General features: G+C 42.2%; 1 protein-coding gene across 8 annotated transcripts in view; it reads left to right on the top strand.

Moving 5' to 3' along the window:
• Positions 1 to 828: 828 nt before the first annotated feature.
• Positions 829 to 21,443, top strand: part of HJURP (Holliday junction recognition protein) — a 41,239-nt gene continuing 20,624 nt past the window's right edge. For 6 of the 8 annotated variants that reach the window (XM_073306197.1, XM_073306187.1, XM_073306225.1 and 3 more), the window contains exons 1-7: positions 829 to 935; positions 2,098 to 2,164; positions 3,572 to 3,636; positions 4,894 to 4,921; positions 14,488 to 14,543; positions 17,594 to 17,651; positions 20,570 to 20,631. In XM_073306197.1, coding sequence (XP_073162298.1) covers positions 861 to 935; positions 2,098 to 2,164; positions 3,572 to 3,636; positions 4,894 to 4,921; positions 14,488 to 14,543; positions 17,594 to 17,651; positions 20,570 to 20,631 — 411 coding nt within the window. In that variant the 5' untranslated portion in view covers positions 829 to 860. The other 2 variants (XM_073306207.1, XM_073306235.1) reach the window with 2 other exon arrangements.

Raw genomic sequence — 21,443 nt, forward strand, 5'->3', positions numbered from 1 at the left:
GACTGTGCCTTGTGTGAAAAAATAGCCCAACCCCCAGCCCCCTCCTGGAGCCAGCACCCTGAACCCACTCCTGCACCTCAAGCCCCAGCCCGACCTCCCTCCCTGAGCCAGCACCCCATACCCCCTCCTGCACCCCAGTGCCCTGACCCAACCCTGATCCCACTCCCAGAGCCAGCATCCTGTACCCCCTCCTGCACCCCAACACTCTGCCCCAGCCCGGACCCCCTCCTGCCCTAAAACTTCCTCCCAGAGCTTGGACCCATAGGCACCAACTTCTCCTGGTGCCGGTGGGTGCTCAACCCCCACACCTCTGACTCTTTGGGGAAGGGGCGGGATATATCCTGGGTTGCCCTTAAATTCAAAAAGTGATTTTGGGCATGAAGAGGCTGGAGCAGACCCTCCCTGGCGCAGGCAGAGGAACTACCCCTCCCCTTCTCTCCAGCATTTTCTCTTCCTGGGTCCAGGAAGCCCTAGACTTTAAAAAAAAAAATAATAATAATTCAGGGTCGCAGTGACCAATCGGAGGCCACCCGAATGCTGCCTCCAATAGGGGCTAACGATGGGCCGGTGTTGCTAGGTAGAATGGAGACCTTTTTCCCAATCCTCAGCCTTTCCGAGCCCAGCGTCCAATTAGAAAACTCTGAAAAGGAGATGGGCGGGACAAAATAGAAAAAGGGCAGGCATTCCGAACACGATAGCCAATCGAAAGGAACTGGGAACACTGATTGGCTGTTCCGAATAAAGTGACACGGCCCAGCTCCAATCGGGTTGTCCGGGGCTGCGGAAGGCGGCGCGAAGTTTGAATCGGCGAGAGGGGGCGACGAACACACACCGGGGGAGCGGGGCGGGGGCGTCTTGTCATGGAGGAGCTGGAAGAGAGGCTGCGCCGCAGCAACGCGCGCTTCGTGGACTCCCTGCAGCGGATCATCGAGAAGGTGAGGCTGGGGGCGGGGCTTCGTCACCGTACCCCCCCCCCGGTCGTTATGCCGGGGTGACCCCGCCCCCCGGCTCCGGTAACGGCCCGGCCGGGAGTCGCGCGGCCCAGGCCCCCGGGGGCGGCGCTACACGCAGCTCGCGCGGGGGCGGCAGGGCTCCGACGCGCTGCCCGTGGCTGCTCAGGGCGGCCCGGCCGCTGACGCGGCTCCCCGCGCGGGCACAGTCCGGAGGCCCCGCTGCCCTCCCTGCAACCGCAACCAGCAGCCCGGGCTGGCGGCGTTTGGCGGGCCGGGCGCTCACTCGCCTCAGACCTTTCAGGCGCCGCTTTCCCGCGCGGAGGGTGCGCAACGTGAGCTGTCCCCCAGCTGTCGCCCGGGACTGGGGTCACTTTGCAAAGGCGCTGCGGCGCCCCTGCCCGGGGACACCGGGGGCCTTTTACTCCGGGCTCGGAGTGCTGGGAAGATTGTGGCTCCGTGCCGGGGGCGTTGTGTGCGGCAGCGACGTCGCCGGTCACAAGCCAGTTACTGCCGCGCCCACGCTGCTGCCGCCCGGGAAGGGGGTGGCTCCAGCGCCCGGGAGACGGAAGTTCCCCAAGTATTTTTGTTTGGTCTCCATATTTATCTATAAACTTTAAAAAGACGTATGCGGTGTACTTTTTTTTTTTTTAAGTACCCTTGATTTTCTTGGTGATCGCGTTTAGACAGTGATGGTGGTAAATGCCTCTTTCTCATCCTGCCAGTCCCCTCTAGACTGTATTGCCTTACGGGATCAGACCAGCCGTCCCTCTAATCAGATTCCCAGTCTATCAGTGGCCAAAACCAGTTACATCAGAGGAAAGTGGAAGAAGCCCTGTAAGGGACAGTTACGGGATATCTTGTCCATGGTGGACATTTACCTCTAAACACCTTTCAGTTAGTGTTCGGTTTATGCCTTGGGACAGCAGTATTTCTATCCTTTAAAAACGTATTTCATCTCATGTAAAAGAGGGTATTGTCAGATTGCAGACTTTAAAATATTTGAAAGTAAAAGTCTGTGTGTGTGTGTTTTTCAGTCTAAACCAAGCTTATGAAAATCGTTGAACTTTATGTAAAACCTCTGCTGTTAAAAATTTAACCAATCATTTCTAACTGTTAAGATGGTCTTTTTTTTTTTTTTAAATAGTACAATTATCCTTTTGAAGATGACATACTTGTCTCTATGGAATCATTGACTTATGATACACCCATTGGTAAGAATTCCTTAAAATAACGGTGTTTTCATTTTTTTTTCAGACCTACTACAGTGTACAGATTTACACAAATAGGACTGGATAATGTCTGGCAAAAATAATTCACTCTGTGGCCCAGATCCTAAAAAAAACTTCAGTATCTGCTGTAGTTTACCCATGGGAGTAGTCCCAGCAAAACCATATGTAAAATGCAACGCATGGATAATTTTTACAGGCTCTGGGTCTATGTCCATATGTAGCAATGGGAGAAGGGTAAAAGCAAGTTACAATTTTAGTCATTATTTAGACAAAAAAAGGTATTGGGGCTCTACTATAGTGAGTTGTAAGGAACAAACATTAGGGTAGAAGAGGAGTTTAAAGGAAAGAAAAGAGAATGAAGGGGAGAACTCAGAAGCTGTTATGTAAAAGCTGTTGTGATGTGAATGTTTTGCAGCATCTCATTGGATGGAATAGATTATTATCTTAAGAAGACTTTTTCTTCACTGTGAGAGCACATGGTTAATTTTGTTACTGTACTGAGATTGGGGGAAGTCATGTTTTTCCAAAGTTTCATAAAAGTTGTCATCCATCAGAAGGGTTGTATGTATATGAGGAGATTCGAACACAAAAGGCTGAGATCTGTCTAAAATAGGCAATGTGGTCTAATGGTTTGAATATGTTACTTGGAGTCAAGAACTGCTCTGCTATAGCTTCCTACCTGTCAAATGAGGATGGATACCTAAGTGCCTTACCAGGGTTAACTTAACTATTGTAGGCATATGTAAAATGCTACAAAAATACCAACTATTCAGTAGTCCTAGGTTCAGAATTTAGGCTGTGTTTTTAAAGGCTTTTACAATCTTAATATAATTAAATATATTTTCAGGAGTTAAGGATTAGGGTCGGATTTTTTTGTGTGTTTGCATTTTTGCTGCTTGGAATGTGTGAATTTGCAATGGCTGTGTCTGGTGTAATGTGTCTGCTTTTTCTAACATCTGTTTACACCTTATATGAAATAGTACGTATAGGTCCCATTACTGCAAAGACTTACACATGTGAACTGCTGTACACTCCACATAGGCTTGGTGCATTTAATGGGACTACTCACATACAAAGTTAGCTGCTTGCTTAGGTCTTTGTAGGTTCAGGGCCATAACATGCAATGGAGCTGAGTTATGTCATTAAGGAAACTAACTTTGAATTTATGGACTTTATTCAGTTTCATCTCAAACATAGAACTGCATTAAAGAAGTCATTTTCATATAAATTGCTGGCCAACACACAACGTAAATGCCCTGCAGGTGTAGTTTGGTTTTGATGACATTTTCACTGCCTAACACACCGTAAATACAGAGAGGTTATTCAACATAAACATATACTATAATGCATGCAAAATGTTTGTTGTAACTTCTGTTTTGTTATATCTAGGACCACAGCTATGGGGTGATATGTCAGAAAAAAACATTAATGAATGGAAGAAAAAACTACATAAGGTATTTAATAACTCTCTTGCATGGTATGATTTCCTTAATTTAACCTTGCTGTTCCAAAGAATATTTGTGGGATACAATCAAAGAAATAATTCTCCATTTCATAGCGCTAATAAGCTCAGCGGCCAAAAAAAATATTGCTGAGAGAATACAGCTTGAAGGTCTTTTAACAATACTCTTGTACCTCTTCAGCATATCACTGTTGACTTTAAAATATACTTGAGGTAAAATGACAGCAGTTGGCTAAGTTCTGCCCTGGGGCCTCCAATGGTCCCACCTCTACTATGATTTACATGCGTTGTTTTGTAGAGATTGAACTAAAGTAATGACAATGTTTTAGCAATCTGAATGGTCTCTAAGGCCATGTCTATACTACCACTTACGTCTGCAAAGCTTATGTCCTTCAGGGGTGTGAAAAAACACCTGGAGTGACATAAATTTCGCTGGCATAAGTGGTAGCGTGCACAGCACTATGTTGGTGGGAGAACTTCTCCTGCTGATATAGCTACTGCCGCTCATTGGACATGGTTTAATTATGCCGACGAGAGAACTCTCTCCCACCGGCCTAGAGCAGCTACACGAAATCTTACAGCGGCGCAGCTACATCAGTATAGCTCTGCTGCTGTAAGATGTCTCACGTAGACATAGCGTAAGTGTGCGCATGCCAAGCTCAATTCTCCTCCTCCCTTATTGTTGTGGAAATTATATTTTATGTGTTTCCTTTTTCCCTCTCTTCCTGCGTCACTCCAAAAAACAAATATTGGCCTCCTCAGCAAATGTATATTACAAACATTTGTAAGAAACCAAACCTTCAGTCTTCTCCCAAATGCCTGTTCTAAAAGGTGGGCTGTGTGGAGTGTCTTGAAGGTCAACAAATCTGGATTTTTTTGAACTGGGCAGATTAAAGGAAAGAAGAGTGAATTTTTAGTCTCGGGGGGACCCAAAGGAGAATGCTCTCTCCTTAGCTCTCTCATATTCCAAGGTATCTGCAGTTTGTGTGTCTTTGATTTTAACAGTAGCAATATGGTGTGAGAAAGCAAGGTGGTGCTTCAGGTAAGATGATCCTAGGGATATTCAGTGCTTTGTAGGTCAATAACCTCTTAGACTGCAACCAAAAGCTGTTGGGAATTGAGGTTGAATAGTACTTTACAGAATCAGGGCTCTTATAAATAAATAAGCAAAGTAAATAAGTGTCTTGCAAAATAACTTACACTGTTCTGAGATTGTTCTGACTCTTCTCTTTTTTGTTTTTAATTGCAGAGGGCCACACAATGTCAAAAAATCACAGGTAAAGGAAAAGTTTTACATATTTCAGCATGTACTATATTTAATCTCTTCAAAAGCAAAATAAAAATGCCATATCACTGTATGTGTTGTTTTAGAAATATACATTTGCTTTTAATGTGCTAGGCAGTATAAGACTAAAGACCTCAGATATCTTCAACCCCAGAAAATATTTTTACAGTGGCACTACTGGACATGTTAGTATGCCTTTATAAAAAGCGTGATTTTTTTTTTTAAGATTATCATTAGGACTGTCAAGCGATTAAAAAAATTAATCTCAATTAATTGCGCTGTTAATAATAGAACACCATTTATTTAAATATTTTTGGATTTTTTTGCTACATTTTCAAATACACTGATTTCAATTACAACACTACAAAGTGTACAGTGCTCACTGTATATTTTTCATTACAAGTATTTACACTGTAAAAATAAGAAATAGTATTTTTCAATTCACGTAATACAAGTACTGTAGTGCAATCTCTTAATCATGAAAGTTGAATCTACAAATATAGAATTATGTATAAAAAAGCTGCATTCAAAAATAAAACAGTGTAAAATTTTAGAGCCTGCAAGTCCACTCATTCCTACTTCTTGTTCAGCCAATCGCTCAGACAAATGAGTTTGTTTACATTTGCAGAAGATAATGCTGCCCACTTCTTGTTTACAATGTCACCTAAAAGTGAGAACAGGCATTCTCATGGCTCTGTTGTAGCTGGCAACATTTACATGCCAGATACGCTAAAGATTCATCTGTCCCTTCATGCTTCAACCACCATTCCAGGGGTCATGCGTCCATGCTGATGACAGGTTCTGCTTGATAACAATACAAAGCAGAGCAGACCGATGCATGTTCATTTTCATTATCTGAGTCAGATGCCACCAGAGGAAGGTTGATTTTCTTTTTCGATAGTTCGGATTTTGTAGTTTCCACTTTGAAATGTTGCTCTCTGAAAGCATGCTCCACACATCGTCCTGCTCAGGTTTTGGAAAGCACTTCAGATTCTTAAACCTTGGGTCGAGTGTGAGATTTCTAAAGGTAGCTGCAGCACTGGTACCTTCTTTGCGTTTTGTCATATCTGCAGAGAAAGTGTTCTTAAAATGATCAGCATGTGCTGGGTCATCATATGAGACTCCTATAACATGAAATATATGGCAGAATATGGGTAAAACAGAGCAGGGTACATACAATTCTCCCACAAGGAGTTCAGTCACAAATTAAATTAATGCGTTATTTTTTTTTTAACGAGCATCATCAGCATGGAAGCATGTCCTCTGGAATGGTGGCCGAAGCATGAAGGGGTATACGAATGTTTAGCATATCTGGCACGTAAATACCTTGCAATGCCAGCTAGAAAAGTGCCATGCAAATGCCTTTTCTCACGTTCTGGGTGACCTTGTAAATAAGAAGAGGGCCCCATTATCTCCTGTAAATGTAAACAGACTTCTTTGTCTTAGCGATTGGTTGAACAAGTAGTAGACTGGGTGGGACTTGTAGGCTCTAAGGTTTTGCATTGTTTTGCTTTTGCGTGCAGTTACGGAACAACAAAAAAATCTACATTTATAAGTTGTGCTTTCACAGAGATTGCACTATGGTACTTCTATGAGATGAATTGAAAAATACTATTTCTTTTGTTTATCATTTTCACAGTGCAAATATTTATAATAAAAATAATATACACTTCGATTTCAGTTACAACACAGAATACAATATATATGAAAATGTAGTAAAACATCCAGAATATTTAATAAATTTCAATTGGTATTCTATTGTTTAACAATGCGATTAAAACTGCGATTAATTTTTTTGAGTTAATCGTGTGAGTTAACTGCGATTAATCTACAGCCCTAATTATCATATACATTTTTACTATGGGATATTTTTTTAAAAGTCCTGTTTTTAAATCTGAACTCTTCAAAGTGCAAATTGTTAGTGAAGGGAGGTCAGATGAATGCTCCAAAAGGTTCTGAAATGTGGATTTAAAAAAAGCTTGAGATGAGTGCTTACCCAGTAGGTGTGGTTGGTATCATTGCTTATTAAGATTGCCCAACACTTCCTATTATAAGACCCTGTTTTCAGTTACTTCTAGCAACCAAATCTTTCAAGCTGAAATTTTCCATGCTGGACGTTTGCCTCAGGCTGAGTTTTGGAAAATTTCAGCCGAATTATTCTCAAAAATGGCTGAACCAGTCTAGGTTAAAATAAGGGTTTTTTACCCCATTATATTCTGGTGACCTGTTCTTTGAAAAGCTCTAGCGCCTTCAGGCTTTGGAGCAGGGACTTTGAAATTGGGCTGGAGAGGATGGGGTTTTTTGCTAGGGTTGTGGATTTGCCATCCTTGTGAAAATGTAACTACATTTGGTCAAGTTATAAGCCTTTGGGAAAATAGCAACTCTCACATGCTCAGTAGTTTGATATTAGCAGCTAAAATCCCAGAAGATTCCATCCTCACTGAGCATGTTTGAGCCTCTCTCAGCTCCTAGCGCAGGTACCGGTCCCCACAGAGTGACTAAACATTCTCCATCTCCTCAAGACTACTGTAGGTGACAGGAATGTGCATTTGTCATCCTTGAAGGCCCTACCAAATTCATGGTCCATTTTGGTCAATTTCATGGTCATAGGATTTTAAAAATCGTAAATTTCATGATTTCAGCTATTTAATTCTGAAATTTCACGGTGTTGTATTTGTAGGGATCCTGACCCAAAAAGGAGTTGGGGGTGGGGGGGGAGTTGTGATACAGCTACCCTTACTTCTGCACTGCTGTGGCGGTGGCACTGCTGTCAGAACTGGGCGGACGGAGAGCGGTGGCTGCTGGCCGGGAGCCCAGTGCTGAAGGTAGAGCCACCAGCAGCAGCACAGAAGTAAGGAAGGCACGGTATGGTCTTGCCACCCTAACTTCTGTGCTGCTGCTGGCAGGGTGCTGCCTTCAGAGCTGGGCACCTGGCCACCAGTCACCGCTCTCTGGCCGCTCAGCAATGAAGACAGTGCAGAAGTAAGGGTGGCAATACTGCGACACCCCTACCCCACCCCGCAACTCATTTTTGGGTCAGGACCCCCAGTAGAGAAACGCTGGTCTCCCTGTGAATCTGTACCGTACAGGGTAAAAGCACACAAAAGACCAGATTTCATGGGGGAGACCCGATTTCACAGTCCGTGAAGTGTTTTTCATGGCCATGACTTTGGTTGGGCCCTAGTCATCCTTACAGAGTGACTGAGCACGTTCCAGCCCAGGGCTATGCAGGCTAAGCAGGGTACTCCCTCTAATGGCTGCTCTGGGCCTAGGTGCTGCTGGACACTGAAAATCAGAGCAGGAAGCTTGTCTCTCCTGTGCTCATAGGGACCCGTCCCCCCAGTTAGCACCCAGACAGCATGGAGGAGGAAGCAGTCTGATTTGAATGCAGAGAGAACAAAAGCTGTACGGGGGGAAGGTAAGGAGTAAATTGGGACAAATTGTTTGGTAAAACTGGGACTGGAAGGAGTGAGGGAGAGAAGCTGGGATTGAGGATAGCGGGGGTAATGGAGACTGGGACTGATTGGGCATGGAGATTAAGACTGGGAGGTGGTGGGGGATGGGCTTCTGGGAACTGGTTGGTGGTGCGGATGGGGTCACTGAGATTGGATGAGAAGCTGAAGGGGAGTGGGGACACTGGGACAGGTTGGTCTAGGAGACAGTCACTAAGAAACAGTGGGGGAAGAGCATAGGGGTGTGGTGGGAAGAGAGATTTAGATTGTATGAGGAGCCTGAGGAGGGTGACTAGGACGGTGATTGGGCAAGAAGAGTGGGACTAGGATGTGAATCCTGAGGGGTGGAGACTTGGACTGGATAGGCAAGGAGAAAGGGCCTGGAACAAGGAGCCACAGGTGGGGAAGAGACAGGGCTGGAATAGCCAGTCTGGAGGGGATAAGGCAGAAGGGGTCAAACTTGGTGGGGGAGAGGGGAAATGTGTTGTGTTCTGTGTTGAAATTAATATATTTGAAAATGTAGAAAACATCCAAAAATCTTTAAATAAATGGTATTCTGTTGTTATTTAACAGTGCGATTAGTCATGCAATTGCTTTTTTTAATCGTACAATTAATCACAATTAATTTTTTTAATCACTTGACAGGCCTAAATACAAATACATAAACAAAAAGAAAAACTGGAAAATTTATTTTTTTGCCTCAGAACAAAAGCAGAGAAACATCCATGCTGTCCATCCATTTTTGGTAACAAGTGTAAAGTATTTCTTGCTTAGGAGGACTTAAGACTAGCATAACTAAGTTCAAAAAGGGGGGGGAAAACAGAAGGTGTGAAGTGTTTTTTCTTCTACATGGCCTTGCATACAATAAAGATGATGAGATTTAAAAGTAGTTCAAATCAAGTCTTTAGAACTAAAAAACAAAACAAACCCCCCCTTCCCCTCCCCCCCCAACCGAACAAATACATTTCTTTGGCATTAATCTCAATGCCATTAGCACATAGCAGGGCTAGGGTCAAATCCGGAGCTTAATGCAAAGACTTCCCAGTGCAGAGACATCCAACGCTGTCTTTTGAAGTCTCCATTGCAAGCTGTTCCACTGTCTCAATTTCATTCCACTACCTAAGAATATGTTTTAATTACCATTCTCCCCCCACCCCTGTCAGCATATACACATACTATTATAAAATTAGAAAGTTAAGAGGTGTGATCATATGACTTCAGTAGCCTTTGGAGAAAGCCTACAGTTAACATATACTAGAAACCTTTTTTCGGGGAGAATTTCTATTACACCATTTGATTTATGAATACTGCTCTTGTGCTCACACCTGACCCATATAAACAATACACTTTTTTAACTCTCTTCCCCCATCATTTGAATGTAATTACATCAGCTGAACCCCCTAAAGGATAGTTGACCCTAACATCCTTTTGTTGTGCTATCTACATTCATTCCCTATCCAAGAGTCCACCTTTAACCCAGTCTAACAATATATTAACAAAGATAAACCAAACCAAAACCACCCCTATGTTCAAAGAACATTCAGGTTGCAAAGACAAGCATCAGTAGTTGGAAAAAAATAATCGTAATTAATCGCACTGTTAAACAATAATAGAATGCCATTTACTTAAATATTTTTGGATGTTTTTACATTTTCAAATATATTAATTTCAATTTTAACAGAGAATACAAAGTGTACAGTGCGGGTAGGAGGACCAAGGAAGAAATGTGTTAAACTCCTGGCAGAATGATATTTCTGTGGTGTTTAACATACAGGCCAAATTTTTCCTTACCTAAATAAAGGGGATGTTTGTTCCAGTTTCAAACAAACAAAAAATCCCTCTGTGATGTTTAATAGATTTTGCTCTCTAGGGACAAAAGCAGAAATTTGGTTGATATGACTACCCTTATTGCTTCTCAGTAGCACAGTTAAGTTGGGAGTAATGTAACCCTGAATCAGCATTTTAAAAATAAAATATATTGCTAAAAGATAATTTCAATGCACTGTAGATGTACGTCGTGTTCACAAAGTGAGCAAGACGGATCCCTGTGATCCTAAGAGTTACAAGCTAAGGCCCTGATCTTGCAAACAGCATAAACTCAGGTGCTTAACTTTATGCATGCGAGTAATCCCATCATAGTCTTGTTTGGTCCTTCTCCCCTTATAATTCCATATGCATTTCTCGAAGGCTTCATCCTGCAAACTGCTAGGCATGAAATTTGTCCCATTGACTTCAGTGCGAATACTTGTATCTGTAAAATTGAGCACAATGAACAAATATTTGCAGGATCCCCATATGCCTAATTTAAGAAGCCAAAAGGTTTTTCCCTATCATAATAAAAGTAAATAACACTTTGATCTTTGACTAACGTCAGTTTATCTAGGAACAGACTTGAAGCAGTTAAGCAGGGGTGGGCAAACTTTTAGGCCTGAGGGCCTATTGGGGTTCCGAAACTGTATGGAGGGCCAAGTAGGGAAGGCTGTGCCTCCCCAAACAGCCTGGCCCTGGCTGCCTATCTGCCCCCTCCCATTTCCCGCCCCCTGACTGCCTCCCTCAGAACCCCTGACCCATCCAACCCCGCCTGCTCCTTGTCCCCGGACACCACGCCCTATTCAACCCTCCCCGTCCCCTGACTGCCCTGACCCCTGTCCACACCCCAGCCCCCTGATAGCCCCCCCACACCCCCGGGACACTCACGCCTATCCAGCCCTCCTGCTCCCTGCCCCATTGCCATGCTACTCAGAGCACCAGGACTGGCAGCCATGCCTCCCGGCTGGAGCCAACCACACCACCTCACAGTCTAGAGCACCGGGGCAGGCCAGTGGCTCTCACAGTCGCACTGCCCAGCAGGAGCTCGCAGCCCTGCCACCCAGAGCACTGGCGGCATGGTGAGCTGAGTCTGTGCAGGAGTGGGGGGACAGCAGGGGAGAGGCTGGGGGCTAGCATCCCTGGCCGGGAGCTCAAGGGCCAGGCAGGACGGTCTGGCCCGTGGGCCATAGTTTGCCCACCTCTGAGTTAAAGCAAAAGCAACAAATTTTGCCTTCAGCAGGAACTTTTTTTTTCCACGTCCGACATGGATGGGTAGCTTTAGACTATTTGGTTATACATATATTTTTATTATACATAATGTTTCCATGTTTTGCAGACCAATTGCATCACATGCGCTCTGTCATGAGAAGACATAAGCACTACAGTTTTAGTACCAGCAGATAGGAAGATTTAGGTACAGAACTTTTATTAGGTATCCTTCGTTCTAGAGAGGAGAATCAAATTCTTGCTAATAATGTAATAATATCAGACTGAGTTAATTACTCTTTTTCCCCTGCCTCTGGTGCACATCAAAAGCATGTCCCATGTATGGATATTAGAGGCTGTACTACTATTGAGAAACTAGATCCTGTTTTCCAATATAACAAGGAGTTATCCTTGTTTAAGATACCTATTTAGTTCTGTTTCCAGAGCCAAAGGCTTTTTCTTCATATTTTCAGGTTTCTTCTCAACTACTTCAAATCAGTTTTCCATCTGAGACATTTTATTAAGGACAGTATCTAGTTTAGCATCAAGAATCAAATTACCCTTCAAGAGTATTCGCAGCTGTAAATACAAATTAAATAAAGTTGGCATCAGATGTAATCACTGGTTTTAAGGAAATTTGATTGCTTTTTTTAATCAGTCAGGCTGAGTGCTTCTGGTGCACTAATAAGCTAAGGGAGAAGATGGTGGGGACTGAAGCACAAAGTAGACTCTTTCACTGGATTCTTAAAGGAGAAAAAAGCATGGAACATGTTTTAGACTCTTTTTATAACAACAGATGCTGTTATGGTCTTTACATTTGTCTTGCTTCTTGTGGGGAAAAAAAAAAAATTAAAATATAGGGATGGAGACAAGATCCCCCTTAAGCCAAGGAGGGGAAGCACAATTTGTAATGGAAGAAACTGTTCTAAGATGGGCTGCCCAAAATATACCAGAAAGATATGAAGCACATAAAGCAGCTCCTGAAGTAGCAGGTGGAAAAAACTCAAACCTCCCTGATATCCTTTCAAAATACACAGAAAACTGCCTCCCCTCTTTCTCTTCTCTCGTGACTCTCAAAGACAGTACCAGGAAATGTAGGCAGAGGAATATCCACTTTCTGGTGTCACTTCAGGGAGCAAGCGGGAAAGGTATAGCACAGAGGTGGGCAAACTATGGCCCACGAGCCACATCTGGCCCGCGGGACCGTCCTGCCTGGCCCCTGAGCTCCTGGCCAGGGAGGCTAGCCCCAGTCCCTCCCCTGCTGTTCTCCTTCCCCCACAGCCTCGCCAGCAGTGGGGCTGCAAGCTCCTGCCGCTCTGAGCGGCATGTAAGGGGGCGGTGGTGGCAGTGCATGGCGGCGGCGGGTGGGTTGGGTAGCAGGTCCCTGGGGGCAGACAGGGAGCAGGGGGTGGTTAGGGGCGGGGCGTCCCAGAGGCAGATGTTCTGGAGCTGTCAGGGAACGGGGGGGTTGGATAGGGTGTGGGAGTCCCGGGGGGCCTGTCGGGGGGTGGGGGTGTGGATAGGTCGGGGCAGTGAGGGTACAAGGAGCAGGAGGGGTTGGATCGGGGGTTGGGATCCTGGCTGGTGCGGTTTGGGGTGGGGGGGTCCCGGAAGGGGGCAGTCAGGGGACAGGAAGTGGGACAGGGTGAATAGGGGGTGGGGGCTAGGCTATTTGGGGGGCACGGCCTTCCCTACCTGGTCCTCCATACAGTTTCACACCCCGATGTGGCCCTCGGACCAAAAAGTTTGCCCACCCCTGGTATAGCAGCTCAAACTGATGTGTGCACATGGAGGTGTCGCTCCCTGGTTCAGTCATGGCACATCTGACAGTTGCAAGATGGTATTGGTGAAGTAGTGCAGGAAGGCTCAGATCTGGGAACACCAGCAGAATTATTTTGTGTAAATAGTGTTCATTTAATGCAGTGCTGTGTTTGAGGCCGGTATCTGGAGCAGGCAAAATAAAAAGGGTACTTGAAACTAGACAAATGTATATTTATGATACTCTATTTTTCCTTATATATTGGTAAAAAAAATTAGCTCTAAATCGTCTCCTTCCTTGCTTTCTAGCACATTTTTAGGCACTATGTAAATAATCACACAAAGAACACAGAAGAAGGCGTGCTGTATCTCATTAGAACATTATAAATGGTTTTAATAGTATTTGCAACTCATAATCAGTAATTATTAGTTATAAGTAGTATAAATATTTATCTACCTAAAAGAGTAAATTAATGACTGTAGTGTAAACCTTGTAAATCTTTTTGTTTAAAAGAGAAAGTCTTGTGCTTTGAATGTAATTTCCAGTATCTACAACCTGATTTTTTTTCATGTGTACAACTTTAAAAAGTTGAGTAAAAATATCCAGGAACCAGTGCTTATGGAAAAGCTTCATAGCTAGAAGGGAATATGCAAAAGTCCAGAAGTAGAGGGATGACTTCTAGAGGTACAAAAGGAAGTTTGGCACCCAACTATACTTGTTCCCCTGAAAATCTCTCCCCCATAACATTTGAGAATGTTAATAATTGGTTTTGGGCAACTTGTATATTTTAAAGGTGAATATTACCTGTACTGTAGAGAAATAGGCTCTGATCCTGCAAACACTTAAGTGTGTGTGTGTGTGTGTGTATAACTTGACTTACGTGTAGTCCCAATAAGGTTAGTAGAACTTACCCACATAAAGAAAGTTAGACAGTTGCTTAAGTATTGTAATATTGGGTCCCTAGAGATTAGCGGTGTTTTACAAATAGTTTGTGGTTGTCTACTAGGGAGGCTTTTGAGTATCTGTCTAAAAGCATTGGGTGAGATCTGTGGCTGATCTAATGAACATAGCTTCATTGACTTCTGTGATACTATGCCAATTTATGTTGGGTGAAAATCTGACTGTGTCTGTCTTCCTTTCTTTCATTTCTTTGTCTGTGTTCTGAATTTGTTAAACCTTTCCGGAGTTTACTTATTTAGAAAATACTTTAATCATAAATATTTATGTCTAAATGAGAAATTAGTTAAATCAGTTTTTGGATGAAAATGTAACACTTGTTTGCAATATGTCGCATTCTAACATAGATTTCTTTTTTCAAATTTTCTAATTAAGAATCACGAAAGCAATGGATCTCTGATTTTGAAGATGAAGATTTAAAAGTACATCAGGTATGGACACCATAAGGTTTTCTGGCAAATGTGAATGCGTTAGATATGAATGTATGACTCTGTAAATATAATTACTATGTTTTTCTTCATGCAGGATTCTGTATGATTTTTATGATAGCCTAATTTAAAATAAGTGTGTGAATTATTGAATTAAGTTACCATGCTGTCTAATACAGATACAATCTTTTTGAAAAAATGAGGAATTTTTCTTCCTTGTTTACTACGGTATTGCAGCAGTGCATCTCCTTCAAGAATTGCCCATATAGTTCCCCAGCTGTTGAATGCACATGCCTCCTTTATGGCCAGTTGCATCCTTTTAGAAGAGCTATTACTGTTAGTATGTGCATGGTTTGAAACAAAATTTATTCTCATAGTTACTGAGATCATCTAATTTACATTTTCTATCTTTAAAGCAATGGAGCAACTGGAGGTGGCCTGCAGTTATGGGTTTTGTACCTCACCATACCCTTATCAGCTGTATCCCCCATCTACAAGATGAGTTTGAGGCCTCATTTTATGTGCGCTGAGGCACAATGGTTTCTAATTGTATTACTTGGTGCAACAGAGTTCAGACCATGTCAAACCTGGATCTAATATGCCCTTGGATTTGGTGCACCCCACATCATACAGAAGTTCAACTAAACTGTACTGCTTAGTTGTCTAACCCTGATGTAATTGGACCTCAAGTTTTTTAGTACATTTTCACAGCTTAACAGAAAGATTGCAGGAGGCTCCCTGCACAGCTGCAGGGCCAATGACACGACAGGCACAAGTTGCAGGGAAGGCTGTGGTCTTGGTGGGGATTGCACAGAGATCCCCAAGACCACGAGAAGGAGAGCTAGCTCCTGGCTGAAAGGAGGCCAACCTGCTGCTGAACAGCTTCTCCCCAGGAATGGCCCCCACACTCCCAACTGGTGAATGAGTGAGTGGGACTGTAACAGAGACCTTCCTGCAAGGCTGGGATACTGGACCCTGTGCACATAAGGTGTGGGGGAGACTTCATTTGCTAACTGCAATGGATGGATATGTTGTTCATCCATTTCTGTGTGTCAGGTGGCATCAGTTTACACTAATGACTGCTGATTTAAAATGAATCCTGCTAAGCTTAAGTCATCTGGGTCTAGAGGCTTTTATGGGTTGGGTGAAGCTGGAAAGCCAGTGAGCAGTATGGTCCATAGAGCAATTATTGTTTTTTTTTCTCTGGTTATAGCTCTCAACAATATTGGAAAATTATATTTGGACCCTGGTATTAGTCACCATTGTTCTAAAGTTGCGGGGGAGGTTTTTAAGCATGTTCTTACTGTTTTTAAAGTGTACTACAATATTCTTTCCTCTTGTATTGCACACATAGTTGTATTTTTTATTTCACTTTTTATCAAGGAATGCATGTTGTTTATATGAAGGCCATATAGAAATAGTCTTTTGTATTATGTTTTCTATAACTCTTTGCCCCTCGTGTGATTATCTCCTCCCTCCTGTGCTGTGAATATATGAACATTCGCTGAATCCCAGCCTCTGTTTTAAATTAATCTGAAGTGAAAGAGCTATTTCTTGTGGGCTTTAACACCTACCAGATGGGGTTTTGTTTTGTTTTTCAATTGAAGATAGGTTTGGTTTTGGTTTTTTTAACCTTACTGATGTTTAATGTGTCAATTGTAAACTCTACAGGCTCTTTAAGGGTTAGCTGCTTTTGGGACTTGCTCCTTCTCAGGATCAAATGTGAAACAGTACCTGAAATTCAGTATGGCAGGCTTCTTGGGTTTGTTGCGCCATTTAAGTAATGACATTGTTTTTCTAGTTATCTGTCTCAAGTTCATGAAAGTTTTTTCTGTCTGTCTGCATTTTGCTGTTGTCTTCAGTCCAAAGTGCATTTTTGGATTAGATAGAAAAATACTGTTTAGATTTGTTTTGCAACGAGGTTCTTCAAGAACTCTGGTAAGATGTCAATTGAAAACATGTAAAAAATGCTATTTGTCTGTATGAGTATCCTTTGCATTGGAATGTAAAACGTTCCTAAAAATATTGACTCTGAAATTTTCTCTACTGAAACCTTTTAAGTAAACTGTTAAGAGCCTAATCTGCATACATTGTGACTTTTTTTTTTCCCTGTTGACTCCAGTTATTTCTTTGGGTGCAGGATCAAACCCCCATATTCTGAGGAATATTAATATAGTTTTAAGAAAACCAGTTGCAAATAACCAGTCTCTTTTTTTGATGAAGTAGAGAACTTCATTTGACTCTCTCTATAATGTAATGGTATCTACAGTAAAGTAAGTCAATCGCTCTTGCAAATTTCTGTTCTCCTGTGGCAAGCAACTGTAATTGACAGGCAAATAAGATCTCTGTTCTTTTCAGTATCCATCTCATAATAGAGGATGAGAGAGTAAACTTTTTTTTCTCAGCTGGTAAAGTTCCATGACCATTTTGCAAGGCAGCCTTCATATAGCAGTTAAGTAACCTCAAGTGTGGTACTACTTTGAAACTAGGTGGTTCTGCTCTTGATTCTACTCCAAGAATAGCATTGTGGTGTTGAAGATTTAGTGGCTCTGCATGACACCAGATGAAATGTACTCAGTTTATAAGTATGCTATTTTCCCCTAATTGCCAGGTCTACAAACTCAACATGGATTCTGAAGTGCAAACTGGATTCTTTTTGGCTCATAGATTACCGACAGTAAAGATACAGCAATTAAAATTCTTTTAGCTGTTAAACCAATCTATCTGAGCCCCATCACTATATCATTGTTGAGCTGTTATATTATAATGTGTAACCGAGTACGCACTAGCTTCCTCTCACTTTTATGTTGGTTCTCTGGGAATAAATGGAGGAAAAAGTGGTAAAAAATTGAGTATTCAGCTGAGAGTCAAGAATAGGCTTTAGGAGCAGTTTTGTTTTAGATGCCTTTTTGACATAGTCATTTTCACAAGAGAATTGGGCTTTCAGCAATGACAATGGAACTAATGGCGAAGGGAATTCGAGTAGTCCAGATTATTAGAGCTAAACTGCTACTAGTTCTTGTGACTTTGTTCATGTGTATTTTTATTTCAAGGAACCTGCTAGGAAATCCTTTATAGACTCCTATGAAGAGATTCAAGTTGCTGACACAGGTAAGATTTCAAAAAAGTTATTAATCTTGCCATAGTATTTATTAATTTAAAATGCATGAAAGTCCTGCTTGTTGTGATTTTTCCAAAATAATTAAAATGGTGGGTTAATCTGTGTCTGCTTTTTACACTCCTAATATGTTGTAGCTGAAGTATTGAGTAGGGACTGTATGAGACCATATTGTTGACCAGTGCAACATTCGTGTCCTTGATTAGACCCCAGCACAGAAGTGACTGGTATGGCATCCAAGAAGAGTCTGTGTAAACTCAAAAGCTTGTCTGTCTCTCTCTCTCTCTCTCTCTCTTACCAACAGAAGTTGGTCCAATAAAAGATATTACCTCCCCCACCTTGTCTCTCTAAGTATGAAATAGGTTCCTTTGCATCTGTCTGCCATTTCATAAATCAAAAGGGGGAGAGAGAATGAAAACTCATACTGCAAAATAGAAATGAGTGGTTTATTATTATTTTTTTGGTTTGGTTGGTTTGTGTGTATCACCATAGTGCCTAAGAGGTTTGTACCAGAAAGGCATGGGGAGTAATTTTAATGGACATGCAAGTGAGTCATTGAACTGAGCCATCATGATGTGTCTGCAAGAGAGACCAGGACTCCTGCAATGATTGTCAGTCTCCATTTCAAACTTTTGAAAATGTTTTGTGTTCCTGACTGACTTATTAGTTGGTCATGACACTTGTATTAATACTGTTGTCTTCAAATAGCTGTGTTCTGAATGACATCACACAACATGTGTATTTCAGATGAGACTTTTTCTATCTGTAAGAGCAAGATTTGTGCTTTTGAGTAGGGTAATGGTTGGTAATGTTCTACTTATAACTCATATCACAGTTGAGCAGTCTAATTAATTGGTACATAATCTCTTTGGTATAATTATTGAAAATGAAACTTCTCCATAAGTAGGGTCCGACCAAATTCATGGTCCTTTTATTTTCAGTTTCATGGTCAGAGGTTTTTAAAAATCATACATTTAATGGTTTCAGTTATTCAAATCTGAAATTTCACAGTGTTGTAATTTTAGGGTCCTGACCCAAAAAGTAGTTGTGTGTGGTGAGGGGGTTGCAAGGTTATTGTAGGGAGAGTTGTGGTACTGCTACCCTTATTTCTGCATTGCTGCTGGTGGTGGTGCTGCCTTCAGAGCTGCACAGCTGCTACGGCCTACAGAGCTGGGCCCTCAGTCAGTAGCTGCTACTCTCGGGCCACCCAGCTCTGAAGGCAGCAGCGCAGAAGTAAGGGTGGCTTGGTATGGTATTACCATCCTTACTTCTGTGCTGCTGCTGCTGGCGGGGCACCACCTTCAGAACTGGGCGCCTGGCCACCAGCTGCCGCTCTCCAGCCACCCAGTTCTGACAGCAGCACAGAAGTAAAGGTGGCAAAACCGCGCCACCCTTCCCTTGTAAAATAACCTTGCAATCCCCGCTGCACAACCTTTTGAGTCAGGACCCCCAATTTGAGAAACGTGAACTCCCCTGTGAAATCTATATAGTATAGGGTAAAAGCACACATAAGACCAGAATTCACGGTCCACGATGCTTTTTTTCATGTCTGTGAATTTGGTAGGGCCCTATCCATAAGCATGTCATAGTATATCTCTTAAAATGCCCCTCTGCATTTATCTATCAATGGAAAACAACCATTTCAAGATGTGACATTTCTGACAATTAAAAGGACAGTCGCATTAGCTTTTTAAATGTCTTTATCTATCTCCTCAGCATATTCGTACTCATGGGATTTTATGGCTGCTGTAGCCCAGATGGTGGCAACTTCTTATAGCAACTTCCTATATCTGTTAAAGCATGCATGCCGCCTCCTACTTGTCTGCATTCTCTAATGGTCTGAGAGCAAGGCTTTAAAAGGGGGCATGGCACCCTCTGCAGACTCAGTTCCTTCCAACTGCAGGATCAGATAGATGTAAACCTCCATTAATCTAGATCCTTCACTTAGATTATTATAGTGCTTTAGCTTAGTGTGGTTTCCTGCTTTATAGTTGGTGTTAGTCTTGGCTAAGTTTGTGATTTAAGGAAAGTTTTGTTCTTAGTGAACTTCATAGAGACTTTGGTTCCGCAACTGGTGATAACCTTGTCACCAGTACTTTCAGCTCCTTCTGTCATGGTTTTAGATGAAGTGCATCACACAAGTTCACAGTCAGATCATTTACCAGATCTGCAAGATACATTGCCTATAAGGGAAGTGGGGGGGAAAAAACTCTTACGCTTCTTACAACTCTCCACCTGAGAAAGCAAGGTTAGAAGACTCGTTTGGTGTTCTCTGAACACTGAATAGGGTATTGAGTGCCCATGAGTGGGAATATGCAGAGGACATTTGAAGGAAGAAAAACAGAGTTTACTTACCTCTGACCAGAGTTGTTTGAGATGGACTCTGCATATTCACACTCCTTGCCAACCTTCCTGTCCTCTTCAGAGTCCTAATGAAATACTGACTGAGAAAACCGTGGAAGGAATTAAGGTTGCAGAGGGCACCATGCTCCCTTTAATAGCCTTGCCCTTGGAACACTTGGGAATGGACGGTGGGGTAGAGGGGCATGTGAGCTCTCTAACAGTCACTCCTGTGAGACATTTCAACCATTTGAGTTACACTGTCCAGCGCATTCCATGAGTGTGAATATACATAGTCTATCTCAAAGAGCTCTGGTTATGCCATTTTTCAAAAGTGACTTAGGCGCTGCGGATCCCAAGTTCCACTGACTTTCAATGAGATTGAAGTTAAGAAATATGTTCCTGTACTATATTTTTAAGGATTTTGTAAAAATGTATTTTTTTCAAGATGTAATTTTTTGGCGAGTTTGGTCTTCACAGTGTCAGTTTAAAATCATTCCCAGAAATACAAATATATTGCATTGGTTTTGGATGAATTGGAATTTACTTAGTGTTTAACTTCAAATTGTAGATACCGAAAGCGAAGCTGATTTGGTTTCGATTAGAAGAAAATTTGAAAATGTTAACCTCAAGGTAAAAACAATTCTGCTTTATACCTTTTGCATATGCTTTAAGGGGTTGGATTTTTTAATTTAAAATATTTTCATGGGGATTTTGTGTAGGTGACAAGTTCTGGACTGACAGCCACAAACTTAATTCCTGTTCATCCACGGGTCAATTACAGCGTGGCCAACAGCAAGCACTATACTAATACAACTTTCTTCTCCTTTTCTCCATTACGTTGCCTATATGCTGCTTTGGTGCTAGTGACCAACTGTAGATGTGGGAGGGAGATTCATTTTCCATCCTTGTTCAGACCTGAGATTGCTTACAATACAAGGTTATTGATTAATATTATTAAACGCTTTCAGTGCATTTGTGATCTGGACTGACACAAACAAAGCCATTTCATATAAGCTGTTTGGAGTTTCTAGACCCAGAGAAGACAGCGAAGAATTTCAGAGACCCCTAAACAAGCAATATGATGGCAAATTAAGTTCAATGTTGATAAATGTAAAGTAACATACATTGGATTGGGGAAAAAATTGAACTATTGAAAACATTTTACAGGTTTCTGAAGTTAATGTTGACTCAGGAAAGGGACAGGAGTTTTTGACAGCTCAGTGAAGACCTCAGGTCAATGCACAGAGCAGTCAAAATTGCAAATGATGTTAAGATACATAGGGAGTGTGATGGAGAATATAAATAAATGGTGTGTCCTCATCTGAGATTAAACAGATGGGGATTGTTCATGTTAGAAAGGAGTTAAATAAGAGGAGGTGGGTGTGATAAAAATATATAAAATAATGAATTGTAAAGAAGCAATAGATCATGAAATAGTTTTC

The sequence above is a fragment of the Lepidochelys kempii genome, chromosome 1, assembly GCF_965140265.1.
Source record: "Lepidochelys kempii isolate rLepKem1 chromosome 1, rLepKem1.hap2, whole genome shotgun sequence".
NCBI lineage: Eukaryota > Metazoa > Chordata > Testudines > Cheloniidae > Lepidochelys > Lepidochelys kempii.